The sequence below is a fragment of the Hoplias malabaricus genome, chromosome 9 (genome assembly GCF_029633855.1).
Source record: "Hoplias malabaricus isolate fHopMal1 chromosome 9, fHopMal1.hap1, whole genome shotgun sequence".
NCBI classification, from domain to species: Eukaryota; Metazoa; Chordata; class Actinopteri; order Characiformes; family Erythrinidae; genus Hoplias; species Hoplias malabaricus.
Genome location: NC_089808.1, coordinates 21,310,489 through 21,326,325, shown reverse-complemented (window position 1 = coordinate 21,326,325; position 15,837 = coordinate 21,310,489). Strand labels below are relative to the sequence as shown.

At 35.7% G+C, this 15,837-nt stretch overlaps 2 protein-coding genes across 2 annotated transcripts; one reads left to right on the top strand and one right to left on the bottom strand.

The window, feature by feature from the left end:
- Positions 1-6,725: 6,725 nt before the first annotated feature.
- On the top strand, positions 6,726-12,459 carry si:ch211-122l24.6 (uncharacterized protein LOC557261 homolog). Its single transcript, XM_066682079.1, has 4 exons — positions 6,726-6,904; positions 7,550-7,660; positions 8,729-8,870; positions 11,344-12,459. Exons 1-4 carry the CDS (start codon positions 6,835-6,837, stop codon positions 11,345-11,347), a joined length of 327 nt encoding a protein of 108 aa, XP_066538176.1. The 5' UTR covers positions 6,726-6,834; the 3' UTR covers positions 11,348-12,459.
- Positions 12,300-15,580, bottom strand: ccl20l (C-C motif chemokine 20-like). Its single transcript, XM_066682077.1, has 4 exons — positions 15,451-15,580; positions 13,354-13,471; positions 13,030-13,107; positions 12,300-12,437 (listed from the first exon to the last, which is right to left on the bottom strand). Exons 1-4 carry the CDS (start codon positions 15,527-15,529, stop codon positions 12,359-12,361), a joined length of 354 nt encoding a protein of 117 aa, XP_066538174.1. The 5' UTR covers positions 15,530-15,580; the 3' UTR covers positions 12,300-12,358.
- Positions 15,581-15,837: the final 257 nt, after the last annotated feature.

The following is a 15,837-nucleotide window of genomic DNA, read 5'->3' as shown; positions in this document are numbered from 1 at the left end:
CACAACAAAAAAACAAAAACCTGGCCTTTGTCCCTGTCCCCTGAAAATGAAATAACTTTTTAACCCAGTTTATAGGCCTGCTTTGCCATAGGTCAAGTGCAGGTTGCCATGAAAAAATTAACAACACATTTGATACATTGCTCTTCTTTCCCAATTCACCTAAGGTTTATAAACTGCATTCAGTAGCTTTGTAAATTGGTCAACTGGAATGAAAGCCAACTCAAATGTTTTATTCCCTTTAGCCTACATGCTTACCAAATGTAACTGTAGTCTGAGAAGGATTAATCAGAACATTTATATGAAAATCCAAGAAATACAGCTAAACAATGTCTGAAGACATGCATCAGCCCTATGAATCAGTGTTCTCCCTAACGGAAGGCAAGAGACTGACAGCATTTCACATGACCAGACTTTCATTTTTTTTCAGCAAAGCCCCTCTGCACACACTGCAACTTCCTGGTTTTTGTGGTGTCTTTATTCTAGTCATTTACCACAAAATTGTAGTTACACATCCGGAGGCAATATCGCTGAGGAAGCAGAAAGATAGATTTCTCTAGAAGAGATCCTGCTGATAGAAAAAAAAAAAAAAAAAACATGGTAAAAAACATCCGGTGCTTCAGAAGGTTCCTTATTTGAGGATATTTAAGTTGGAGAGCGATCACAATAAGCCAGATCACTCAGACCTCCAACCTTGCAGTACATACAGCGAAGGAGAGCTCAACTCAACCAACAACATGCATCTCAGCCAGAAAACTGTGTGCAGCCTCGCTGTCATCGCTGTTATTGTCTGCATCGTAAATGCGAGTAAGTACACGTTTTGCCTGGATTTTATATGACTATTAATGCTTCTTTTGGAAACTGTGCCCTAACATTTGATCCTCATGTTCTCCTCACAGGTGGTCCACAAAAACCAGTGCAGTGCTGCACAGAAGTTTCAAAGGAGAAAATCAACTTGCCTATAACAGGATTTAAATTTCAGAAATGGAATCCTCCATGTGTCAAGGCAGTCATGTGAGTATCCAGAGAAAAGCAAATGTGGCGTATGTAAAAAATTATGACACAGTATTTTGTAAGTTTTATTTGTCTACACTGTAAACCTAACTGAAGATCTGGCAAAGGCAGTAAAATGGGCATACAATTCTCACATGTAAGTTTCCTAATTTAAGCTAATTTTCACCTATTTGTTTGGAGGATATTGTAGTCTTAGGAGTCTTGCCCAAACACTATTTCTGATATCCTGCTGTTTAACTGCCTGAGCTGGGAATCAAACCCTAATCCGCCTTGCGGAGCTCACCACTACACTATACCACCGCACCAAGAGTTATGTATTTTGGATTTAACCACAATAAAGTACAATCTATTTTATATCATGTCTTCAAACACTGTTCACATTTACTCACTTGACCACCATAGCTGGTTCAACACTTCACAGAGCACTGTTGGGTGTTTCCTAAATCTGTCCTTGTCTTTTACAGCTTTTTCACATCTGAGGGTCCTACGTGCAGCCACTGGAAAGAGAGCTGGGTGATGCAGAAGATCAATGAACTCAGAAGCATTCAGGCTATGGAGTAAGTAATGCATCTTTTTTCATTACAATTCCTGCAATTCTTCATAAAACAACAGTAAACTGATATGTTCCTTTTATGATCTCTATCATAGGGCAGGCCTGAGGAACAACTCCACAGCCACACCCCTGACAAACAGCTCTCCCTAAAAGCAACTCCCAGGACATTTCTTAGCACTGTTGTGAAATATTCTGGCAAGTTTCTTCCACAAAAAAGCGCTACTGCAACTTATTTTGCCATAATTTATTTATTACTCTTAATTTATAAGTATTGGAAGGAACTGGAATATTTATTCTTTCATATTTATTTCTGTAATACATTTTTAATACGTAACAGATTGGATTTTAAGTACCATTTTGACATGTGGTCATGCCATTTTATTTCTTACATCAACATCAAAATCTGCAACAGTTAATACTATGTAAACATTCAGAAAAATGCTTTAAGAAATAAAAACATTTAAACCATGCAACTGTATTATGATGTTTTCATAAGAATATTTTTAAAATAATCTTTGGCCTTATTCATTTCCACTTACAACAAAGGTCCATTTTGTAGTTTTACAATTCAGAGTTTCACCCTAAATTAGTAAAGTGTCCTACATACCTTTGTTTAATGTTGTACATACAAGTCAATGTACAAAGTAAGCTTATATTCTCCATGTCTGTAAGTTTTGTTTTAAAAAGGGTAGAGCTACCTTAAAAAAAGAACCCGAGAAATATGCGAGCATGCATCACCAAAAACACCATGATTACATCTTATTGACAGCCAAAATTTTATTTCCTGAAATATAAAATGTTATTGGAAGCTGGTTCCACTTTGCAACTATAAAACCCTTTAATTTTCTATAGAGACTTTACACTTCAAGGACTGGCATATTACAATTAGCCTAAATAAATAAGTAAGTAAGTAAGTAAGTTTGCATTGGACACGATGACCTTAGGCTTTGAGGACCCCATGGTTTTAGTCAGTGCTTTTCTATGGAGATGCACAATTTAACACCCATGTGAGCAATGGTGCACACAAAAGAATTGGGAAAATAAACATTAGCTCCAACTTTGAGCACATAATCAGCACAGAACATCTTGTGAAGCCAGGTAAATGCAGTTTAGTCTGTTAGGTTAAGAGCTGCTAACACACAACTAAACACAAATATCATGTTTGACACAGCAACAGTAAGAATTCAATAACAACCATTAAACCCTGTCCAATATTTGGCAAAACAAATACCACAGCAAGGTTTCAAATCTAGCTTCCAACAATTGACCGATGTTATCAAATGAGAAACAAGTAATATTTATTTACATAGAACATTTAAAGTTAACTGCCACTGCCCAGAGTGCTTTACAAATGAGAAAATAACAAGCATAGATAGGACCGAATGGAGGAATGTTATTTTAAATAAATAAATGAAAAGTTAACAGCACATGGAAGAGGATGTACAAAGTCAGCAGGCTCTGCAACACCATAAAACCACATTCCTCATACACAAAACAACATGCTAAACCAAACTTTATACACTACTGCTTTAACAACAAGTACATTGTGGGTTTATTGAGTGTATTTAATTTGATTTACTTAAAACATGAGTAAAACATATCTATCTACAGCACTCAGAACACAAACAGAACACCACTGTTACTAGTTTACCCGGAAATATTTTATCAAATATAATTTGGAATTTGGAATTCAGAATTGCTGTGCCTTGCACCTGTTGTAAATGTAAGAAATAAACATAATCATACAAAATAATTTAATTAATGTATATTGTACAACTTCATAATACAATTATAAATATATAAATAATTAAGAATAGCTGAAATATTTGTCTCTCCTGTGGCTGAATAATGACCTGTTTGCTACTGTCTCTGTGGTGAAGTGTTTATTGAGTTGGACTGCTAGCTTCATTTCACTTTGCACAAAGCAAGGACAAACCCTAGATGGGGGCACTAGTTCGCCACAGGGCACGTGATACTCAACCAGTCACACCTTTGGCTACATCTGCATAGCCAATCCATCTGTAAGCATGAGTTTTTGGAATGAGGGAGGAAACCGGAGCATCCAGAGAAAACATGACCTTTTAACGTGTTAATATTATAATGTATGTATATAATGTTTGTTAATATTAATAGATTGTTTCTAGGTTAAATACCTTATAATTTGAATATTTTTTTACAAAGTTCTGGCAAATATGAATATTGATCAGCTATGCTGTTGGTCCCTAAAAAGTGGAACGCTTGACACAGGGAGGGGACAGACTTGGTGAAAGCAGGATTTGCCAACACTCACATCCTTCCTCATTTCTCCTCTTCTGCTCTGGATCTAACTTTGATTTCAGGGGAAAACCATAGTGTTATAGTTTGCAGTGCTATAAGCACATACATCATTACATATGTGATGTAATTATTAGCAGCATTGTTAAGTGGTGCAAAGGTCCATTTGTATGTTCGGGGGTAGTCATTTTACAGACTATATGGTTATATCAACCCAGTGCCATTAAACATCAACAAATACTGTCAAAGTCTGTGGAAGAAGAGACTATCAAGGTTTTTTCTCAAACAAAGAATTGCTTTAAGTGTTTTTTCATGAATCTGCAGCAAACCGCAGGTCCTTGTACAACACTCAAATCCAAAAGTTGCCAAGGACTACTCAGAGGGGCAATGCTTTTGGCACATTTAGGCAAGTTACTGATCCACTCATAACAGCACAATGTTTATGAGTGTGGTGACCAACATACATCTGTGATTTATACTGAGATTTCTTATCTGGCGTGAATTGGCTATAAACTATTCAGAAGCCCTCTAGTAAATATTATCATACATAGCCATATCAGAATTTGGCGAATTTTTTGTGGTCTATATGGTCATTAGTACTCCCAATTTTCTTACATATTTTAAAAAGGAATGTATTATGCAAAGCCTACTTTTTGCATGCTTTTGATTTCCACTTCGGTCTCTACTGCTCCTATAAACAGTTTAAGCGCAAAAAAACACATCCATATGTTTTAGAGTTCCAGAGTGAGTTGAGACATGTTGGTGTCAGGAATCATGTGCTTCTACAAGCTGTTTGGATGGCTCCCTTATTGTGATGTCACAATAAGGAAATTTGCATAGATCCACCCTGACATCCCCCCTCACCTGTGTAACACGAGATGGGTGGGGCATGCAACAGCTTATTTGCATTAAAGTGACAGAGCCCTTAAACGGCTCACTCTGAAAGGGACTGAAACTGGCAAGACTAGAGCTGGTGAGATCTCATTATGTGAGAGTAATGTTGTGCAAAGAACTTCATGCACAACTTTTGCATAGCCCATAGACCTATTCTAACATGTTTAAAAAGAGGTATAAATTCTTTTTTATGTCTATGTTTTCTTTTGTGGCACTCCTGTTTTGAAAACTTCTTGGAATGTCCTTATGCAAGTGGATAAGCTTATTTTGAATTTTGAAGCTTATTTAGAAAAAACAAGGCTCTGAAAAATGAATAACGCCTGCTTTTTGGGCTGTTTGCCAAATTTAACAAATGAAGGTTTGCGTCTGACTTTTGCACCCTACTGTATGTCAACTGCCTGATGCCATATAGATGACACTTCATTTGTATAGGTAATCAATAAAAAATGTATTTCCTACATTTCACTTTAAGCCTGCATTTAGTCACATTGTCCTTTTACACATTTTTCTGTAATTGCCTCGTTCTGTTCAGGAGCATACCCAGAGTCACTTGGCACAAGGAAGGGACACATTGTACAGGGCACCAGTCCATCACAGACTCACCCAGTCACTCTCACACACATACACAAAACTGTGTGCAATTGGTATTTTAAATACAACTGCCAAAATGTGTTTTTGGATTGTGGAAGGAAACCCACGCAAACATGGTGTGAACCTGCCATACCTCCCTACATTTGGGAGCACTGTAACTTTGTTAATTTGCATGCACGCCAAAGCAAAACAATGCAAAGTGCAGCATCCTAATGTTTGTTGTTTCCTTGTTCACCTCATTAAATACAAAACTGCATTACTTCTGCAGAAAACATTTCTAAGAAAACAAAAAGTAAATTTCTCTAGAGCAGATGATGGTGAAATAAATAGGGTAATTGCATCATGTGGCTCAGTAGGTTCCTCATTTTAAAATATTTTAGGTGGTCAGGAAATATTATATGCCAAATCACTCTGATGTCCAGTTTTGTAGTCAAAATAAATATGAGAAAATACCAAACAACCAAGCAACAAGTTCTTTGTTCTCTTTCTCTGTTCCTCATTACCTTCATTTTTTCTCTCTTTCAAATTTTAATTAGAACATGTTATTTTAATTTTTGCAAACTGACAGATGCTGTTATCCAGCAACTTGCACTTTTAATAATTTAAAAGAAGTAGACCACTGCAGCATTTGAAGTCTTATGGAAGGACTCTTATCACTATGGTGTTTCTGCCTGTGCAGGGAATGGAACATTACTCTGTAATATGGTGGGCAGCAGCGTTATTTTCTATATTGCCACCTGCATGTTGAGCACTTTGGGGTCATCTCTACAATACTGTACATTATAGCATTGCTGTTCCAAAGCAAAACATGCATCTCCATAAATAAAAAAAAAACACTTTTGGTGGATTCAATGTATAAAAAGTTTATTCCAATTCATTTAGAAGCATTTCTATTGGTCCATTCATCATGAAATTTCATACAATGTGAAGCATATCAGCTGTATTCTAATGAAAAAAATAATGAGATACAAGTTTTACTTTTGAATGTGACGATCAATAATGGGATGACCTCACAACATTATTCACATTTACTTACCACTCCCTGAAAGAGCAGGTTCCATACTTCTGAGGGCACTGCGGTGAACTTGGCATTGGGCGGGTTCGCTTTAGACTCTCTTCCGGAGCCCCTCATTTTATGGACAAGGGTTTTCTATGACTATTTTAAAAGCCGTGCACTGTTGAACACTTTAGTAATGGCTCCACATAAACGAAGCAGAAATCACCCATTAGAAGATGTGACAACAAATGTTTGAGCATGTAAGTCGGTACATGTCTGAACAGAACATAAGCCCAGTTTATTTCAGTTATCTAGTCTGTTGGGTTCCTACCAAACTAATAAATACAAATTTGAAAGCGGTTAGCCGCAACATTTGAAAAAATGACCGTTATTTTGAAAGCTATTTGTAACCTTCAACAAGTTCTCCTTAAACGGATTAGGCTTCAACTCTATCTTCCAGTGACAACTTGACCGATATTATATTAGTTTATCTTGTATTTGCAGACTTCTAAACATGGGAATGTCCCTTTCTTGCCCGTTGGTGAAAGAGCCGGAATCTTACAATAACCCAGACTATTATGAAGGTAAATATTTGCCAATGTTAGGATGTAGGTTCAGTAACAAAAACCTAGAAAACTCAGCCTTTTCATTTCTGGAAGATTCTGTGATGAATTCAACTTAATGAACAAAACGTCTATAAATTATTTTTGGAGTTCTAAATATGAATTCTTAGTGTTTCCCAATTCGCCACAAAAGCACACGCGGTAAGGCATCACTAACGAGGCTGAAACTGACCTGCTCGATTTTCCCTTTCCACCTTAAATTGAGCTGTAGCTGCCTTCTGGTGCCCATGGCTCTGCGTATTTAAGGTTAAATGTGGTTGTCTATTTAGCTTTAGTTTTTGTATCAGGCGTAAGTCTTCTTTCGAAGGTTATTCGAAATATAACGAGCTAGCGATATATATAATTCACTAACAATAACGTAACGGCCCAATGTTCAGCTTGTTTCATTAGAAAATGGCCGGATTTAAATAAATAAATAAATGGTGCAGTGATTAATGTTCCGTTTTTCTGCCCAAGGCCCTAACCATTTAAGGTGGACAGGAATATTCGAATTAGGTGCCAAATTCAGCTTCGTTCCTCACTGATAACAATATGCTCATGATCTAAAATATAGTAAAGATTACAATAACCCACTTAATTCGTTTCTTTGTGGTCTGTATTTTGCAGACTCAGTCCAGTTCATCATTGGGGTGGAACTGCACGAAATAAACCTGAAGTTTTGCCACTGTATGGTGAGACAGAGAATGCGCTCCAGAGACGAAACGGTGAAGCTTCGGGGTGAGTGACGTGCTCCTGGGGTGACTTAAATCTACAGTTTTTAATATTCTTAAAAATATAAATTCGTAAACACTGTGAGAGAAAACAAAAGCGACCTAAACCCCAAGTCCTGTTGTAACTTCCTAAAACCCATGTTCTCATTATGGGGAAAAAATCAGAAATAAATCAGCCCAGTTCGTAAGCATTCGCGAGAGAATCATTCTTCTATGAAGAAATGAGTCATTTAAGTTGATTCAGTAACAACATCTCTCTTTCTCTTTTTCTTTCTTTTTTTACATTAAAGTGTCTGTTTTTTCCAAGTACATATGTCAAATTAATCAGCTCCACTGGCCATATAGCTGCACTTTGTATTTATAAAAAATTGTAGTTCACATGTTGCTCTGCATACGTTTATCCCCATTTTTTCACAATTTTTTAGTGGTCAGGATCTCCTAGAACTACCACATGATATAACATGATTTGGATGGTGGATCAATCTCAAAACTGCAGTGACACTGATGTGGTGGTAGTTTGTTAGTTGTGCTTGTATGAATGGATCAGACACAGCAGTGCTGCTAGAGTTTTTTTTAACCCCTCAGTGTCACTACTGGACTGAATAGTCCACCAACCAAAAATATCCAGGCAGCAGTGTCCACTCACAAATTACTAGAAGATGGCAAAAACACCTTGCAGAAACAGATGAGCTACTAGTAATATTGTACTACTAAAAGCTACTAGTATTTAGGTCTCCAAATTTACATCTACAAGGTGGAACAGTTAGTGCTCACAAACTTCAGCAGCACTGTTTTGTCATATCCACTCAAAGAAGCTGTTATTTTATGGCTTTCACAGAGAGCTATTTATGAGTAGGCATATTCACTCATTTTTGTCATCTCAGTTACTAAAACCTACAGAACTTATAAAACATATTTCACTGTTTGAGTCAACAATAATTAAATATTAATTATATATATATATATATTTACAATTTAATAAGCTCATGTTTGCAGTTTCACAAGCATAGATTTCTGTGATGGCTGCCAATAAGTCAAAGTTTAAGAAGGTAAGATAATTTTTTTTTTTTTTTAGGTTTTATTATGGATTGGGAAGCCACAGCCAAAAAACTATGGAAGAGATACCCTGACTGGACGTCCAATGACCTACTGAACCTCTTGCATCTCTTTGAACTGTTTGACACCAATGGAAAAAAACTGCTTCGTTTCAAAGACTTGTGAGTTTAAACAGACCAAAGGGTGTCCTCTGTTGCCTTGGCTCTAGATGGCAGCACAAGCTCACATAGTAATCAGTCAGCCTTTTTCTGTACTCTACCAATGGTTCTGCCATTTAGCGAGACTGACAACTTTTGTTGTAATACACATCTGTAAGGAGCGTAGTAGTAGTGTTGGTGGAGGCTGTTAAGGAGGTGTTACAGGTTTGCATACAGAGGCAGGTTTAATGACATTGAGGTAACTCAAACTGAGGGAGTTTTGTCATCCTGATTTTGTATGTAACAACCTGTCTACAGCTCCATTTCACTATTACTTTACAAGATTTTTTCCCCATGACAGCCACATTCACTGTCAATATATATATATATATATATATATATTTTAATAATCTGTGTATTTAAACATCTGTATAAAAATCTAAAATCTGTTATGAAGCTGGCATTCAGACTACTATTCACTAATGTTTGGTTCATGACTTAATCTGTGTTATTAACTGATTTTTTGAAAGAGTAGTTTAAACAAAAAAAAAGTGAAATCAAATTCTTTGGAGTTTTTGCAGTGTACCTATCCACTCTTTGTTAAAAAACAGTGCCAAAAACACACGTAGGTCGATTGGCTACTCAAAGATGTCCATAGGTGTGAGTGTGTGTCTCGCCCTGTGAAGAACTGGCATCCCCTACAGGGTTTATTTCTACCTTGCGCCCAGTGATTCTGGTATAACTGAAAATGAAATTAATAAATTAAAACAACATTTTTATATTAACTCTTCAAAATGTTGTATTTTATATCCCTTTTATTGTAAATCTATGTTCTCTATTTTCAGCCTCTGAGGAAAAAACCCTGTGTCCTTTATTAGGCAGGTCACATGAAATGTTGCTTGAAACAGATTAGATTTACATAATTTACATTTTAAGGGTTTACTTGCTTGTGATAGTATCACTTTAACAAGCTGAAACTTCAGTTTGTCTTTCTACAACAAACGTGGTAGTGAACACATACACACACACACACACTAATGCTCTATGGACACTGGACCCATACCTGGAGCAGCAGGATTTGGGAGTTAGGTGTTATGCCCAAGGGCACCTCAGTCGTAGATTGAGGAAGTAGGACAGCGATGTTCCTTCAGTACCCCTGCTCTTATTTTGCTGCCAGTCTGTGGGATTGAACCAGTGACTTTCCATTCCCAAGGCCATATCTCTAAACATTAGACGACGACCGCCTGCATAGTTGACATTACTCACATTATTTGGTAAGTGAGAGTAGATGCTTTAAATGTGTATTTGTGGTCACTGTGGAGTAAGGCATGCAGGGCGTCACTACAGCTAAAAGTTCATGGATTATCGTGCAAATACAGAATGCAAACATTGCCTAACTACACAGTTTGCTGTAAAGTTACACATTCTATAAACATATTTCATTACATCAGTTTGTTTGCTGAATGTAACAGACTGAGAAAACGTGTTATCTCATATTTAATGTTTTATATATTCTCTTATTCTAAACACAAACAAATTTTGCTTACTCTTTAATGTAATGTCAGTGTAATTTAAACAGATTAAATTCAGTAAAATTAAACAGTAAGTAAAATATTTGTTTGCTGGATGTAACAGACCGAGAAACAGATTGAGAAAAAGCTATGGCATTTTATCTAAATCTAAATCAATTTTAAGGCATTAAGGTATTTTAATAATTGAATTAAGTTCTAAACAGGTCATTTTGATGAACAAAATCAGATTCTTTAAAATATATGTTCTAGAAAGCCATTATTAATTATAAATAATTCTTTTAGTTTGAGGTGTTTGTGCGAATAAGAAAGGGATGTTCTAAACATTTTACATCTAACAAAATTAGTTTCTCCAATATTTTATTCAGCATTAGTTATTTAGGTTTATTTATTTATTAATTTTTTTGACCAAGTAGGATAAAGTTACAGATTTCTTACTTTTGTTTTTGCGCATATTATTTCATCAGCAATGAGTGTATGGACCTGGCTTTGGAGAGCTCCACTCCAGTGCAGCACAGGGCAATGTTTGACAGAGCAGATGTACATGGATACAAGTGTATTAACTTTGAGGAGTTTCTTCAGGTAGCATTTGATTACAGTTTATCTATCGCTGCAATGGGAACACTGAACATCAATTAATAACAGAGCAAAAGACTGAAAAATACTTTACATGAGTATTTATGGATGAGTGTTTTATTATTTTAATGTTTTGAATATTAAAATAAACTTTTATATAAATAGTTTTATATAATTTAATTAATTTTATTGAATTAAAAATAATACACGTGAGGAATAGTTATCTATACCTCTCTCTCACTCTTCTGTAATTCTTTATCTTTCACTTTCTGCACTGTTAATTACTTTTTGATTTATTTTTATATCTATCTATTGTTGCATCTCTTTCACTCCCCTTCTATTACTCTCTATACATCTGTCTCTCTCTCTCTCTCTCTCTCATATACACACAGCTGATGCACGGTGCCAGAATGCGTCTTCCATTGCCGCCGGCTCCTACAACTACGGACAACCATGACTGTGAAACACAGGACAACATCTTGAAAGTAGCCCACATGGACCCCATCCAGCAGATGTGTTATGGTGTCTTCTGACACACCTCTGAAGGAGTAGACACAGAGGAAGGAAAGACATAAAATCACTATTTTATTTTATTTTTCAAATATGCTTCTACAAAATAGCTGTTAAATATAGTTAGTTCATTTCAGTGGGCCAGTTGGGTTAAAGGAGCAATCAGCTTTTTTTTAAATCTTCAAACAACATTTCTTAAAGCAAAGATTTATTCCTTTTTTTGTTTATTTTACAAAGTGCAATTTGAAAGAAATGAACAAAATTTTGTTTAAAATACCTCCAGCCTGCATATGCTCCATAGAGCAGACCACTAAACAAGGGTTTGCCATGTTTCAAATAATTTAATATCTCTGAAACATTCAGGTGTCAGACAGCTGTTTTGTGAACAATGACTGATTGTACCTTTAATCTCAATAGCACAACCTATACTATAGACATTGTAAATATAACCAGTGGATTTAGCCTTTTAGACACTGTGGCACAGTGCTTACTTGGACCATATAGATTAGATGCTGGTGAGTGCTGGCTGAGATCTTACTAATAAATTTGATCCAATAACATTTTATTAATTCAGTTTCTACAAACTGGAAAAACAAAAATTACATACTCTTAAATCTCCTACTGAAAATATCCAACTTTAGATAATAAAAATTGCAATACATATAAAGCAAGTATCTAATCTACTATTAAACAAGAATCGAATGTAAAAGTAAGCAAAAGACATATGCAACGTGATATGAGTTATACAATATTTTACCATGTGCTGCCCCAAATAGGACATAAAAATTTTGATTGCATTAGCTTATAGATTATTTGCCTTATGTAGGAATATAGAAGAACAAGGATAGTAAAGATCATATATAGTAGCGATGCTTGAGGCTAAATTAGAATGGAAGACTAAATGGCTGTGGTGGCGCTGATGCTGACGGTAGCTGTGTGGTTTGGCTGTGGCTTTGACATCTTTTTCATTTTCTCGCTGCAAAGAAAACAAAAACAAGTTAGAGAGCTGTGGTTGAGGAGCATTTCCTGTTTGCGTATTGATGTGCTGTTGAAATAGTATACAAAACAGCAAAAACAAAATTAAAATAAAATAATTTTACTTGTGCTAGTGGGCTCTTGGAATATATATATATATATATCTATATATTAGATATATATATATATATATATATATATATATATATATATATATATATATATATATATATATATGTTTTGTAATATATTTGTCATAGTATTCCTGTAGATGGCATTTCTTTATGACATTAGTACAAATGTGAAACAGCCTAGACTTTGTAACTTTTTCACTTTCTGCCATTTTCTTTGGCCTATATTTAATTAGACCCTATAAGTGTGTGATATTTTCAGTCTGGCAAAGTCATTTGTTAAAACGTGCTAATGTCACACAGCAGAAACAAAATCAGTCATCATGAAAAATAAGTGATTATAAATGTACACTGTAAATGTACATTGGTTTAAGTCACTGGTCTTATATAGAAGTCATGTAGCTTCATGAACAATCTCCTGTACTGGTTTAAAGGGTCCAGGAATAGTATTCTTTCCCTCACCTCAGAAATTTCAGCGCATGTTTCACCCACTCGTCTTCAGTACTCGCGCAGACCTTCTTGTTGCGCTTTGTGAGAAAGCTGGAGGAAAAAATAGAAATAAAAGTTAGAGGGTGTAGATCAGTAGTTGAATGTTGAGTTTGAATGTATCCGGAGGAAGCGGCTGCTTAAGATGTATGTACTGTACAGTGCTGTAATCTGAGGGCTGTTGGTTTCTGTCACTGTATGCAACTCATGTGAAAGCATATGTATGAAGCATGTGAACAGTGTAAACCACTCAGTATTGTGGGTGTTGGGTCAGGGGTGTGTTGTGGTTGGTTGACTCACATGATGGCATCGATGCGGCACACCTCACGGGAGCTCTGCTCTATGTAACCTTTGATCACATTGAAGGACAGGGGTGTCCGAGTGTATTTCACACAGCAGGCATGATTCAGCGGACCATCTGACATTAAACACACACACAATGTTGTCTTTATAACCACTGGCCACTTTATTTTATTTTATTATTTTTTTCTTCACCTACCTCATAGATCAACCTTAGTTTACTGGGTGATTTTTCCATTGCACAAAGTACTAAAAATATTGGCACCTGACAATTACAACTGTGCTTACTTTATAGGCCATTGGTCCAGTACTAAAGACTTCTGATTCATGGTTTTTGGTGCAATTTCAAGATTGGCACCTACAAGACCAAATGGTGCACAAACGTATGTCTTCGCAGCTTGTAGCTGAAACCAAATACCAATTACACAATTCTTTAAAAGGTGAGGACCAAATCACCTAGCACCAATACATTGATCTGAAATTGGAACAAAATGGAATAGCAATATTAAGATTTCTTGTTATAGAACATAGTTGTGGATTACAGCCAGTAAGTTAAGCTGGCTTGCTAATAAGCCATATTGGACCATTTAGATCTGCATAATGACAAAATAATAATAATAATAATAATATGTTACTGTCAGTTTGACCATAATTTTGAAATTGGACCTGTACATTGTAATACATTCTATTGTTTCCTGTTTGTTAAATTCATGGGAGTTTTTTTTTTCAAATGGGAAAATCAAGTGGAGCAAGAACCTTACAAAACAGCCTGTTTGATGTTTGTTGGTCACCCTCTAGCTATTCACCACTGGTCAGTTTCTGGCCACAGAAGTGCATGGCTAGATCTTTTTGGGGAGTCAGTCTAGCAGCAGCACTGCGGTTCCTGATACACTCACGCAGCACAATGCAACTATCTTGTAAGAGTCCACCACAAAAATAATACCTTATCAGTAGCAGTCAAACACTCAGCGGATTTCCATCCAGCTGATAACTTTATACCTTTAATTCAAACATATGAATTAAATGTTGCTAAAGCATTGTAAAAAAAAATAATTCTCTCAGCTCTGTATGTCACATTTCTATAAACATTTCGGAGAAATTTAGGGCAAGTCTACAGAGAAATCTTTACGTGTTGTTGCCTTAATATTCAGTTTCTTGGCTGTATTATGCTTTGTAAGAATGTGGAGAGAGAATGTACTGGCACTGCAAATGCCTAATAAAGATCTGAGAATATCTCATGTTTTGTCTGTGATTCAGTATTATAAGAATATTTAATATTAATCAAAAAAAATCCCTTTGTCATTTATTTTTTATTTGTTGAATTAGGTTTCATAGATAATACCTGGTGAAATTAATAAGTATATATACATGAATAAATATGCGGCATATTACTGTTGTATTTGCAGATACATTAGTTTGATTTTTGTTATGATTCACTGCATTTGGTTTTATAATAGAAAAATATTCGCTTCAACTTTTATGCCAATTTGGACAAAAGTATATTTTCTATATTTTGTCATTCCTGTATATCCTGTTTTCTTTGCAATATTCACATACATAAACATGCATGAATAAATCTGTAAGTGTGACTGATGTATTGAAGTTACTCATACTCAATATCTGGCTAACAGCTACCCTGTGTTTACTAAATGACCAGTGATGAATGGGCATTCCGAATAATGCCGACAGACAGGATTTTTACTTATACTTTATATACTTTGTAAATTGTGTTAATCAGACATAGTAGACCATGGAAAACAGCTTAAAAAACTAGAAAATAACACAACTGCAATTCAAACCACCAAATATACATTTTAAGAGTTCCCAGCTTGTTTAAGTGTAGTTTAATTATATATATCAAGGTCCATGGTGTTGGATATAGGAAGAGGTGTTTCTAACACCTTCCTTCTATTCGATCACATATAAGAGTTGTCTTTACGCCTGTTACATGATTTAAAAATCTGAATTATCTCTGAATAAAAGCGTCCACCAAATTTCATGAATGAAAAATGGAAAATATGCAAATTAAAGAAAATGCTGTTTAAAAAATTAATTACAATAACAGAATTAAAATGTAATTCCCATTCTTGAACTCACATGCATCCGACTTAGGACACAGCAAAAAGAGACCCCAGCATCCAGCGAGGACAACGGTGATCAGACCCTTCACAGTCATGTTGTCAGATGTACAAGATTTACGCTGACATGCGGTCTCTTATATGTGACTAAATAGGGAGATAACATACATAACCACCCCCACACAACAATCACAAGTGTGGGGAATGTTAGAAGAGGATGCGGCAACCAAATTGGGGACATGAACATCAGATAACAGCAGATAAAGAGGACAGGAAAGCCAAAAGGGCTCGATATTTCAGAGAATTGCTTACGAAGCAAATGGCAACCACAGGAGTGAGACAAGACAATTTGATCTTGCCTCATTTTAGTCATTACTGCAGAAATCAAAAGAAACAGCAGCTACAA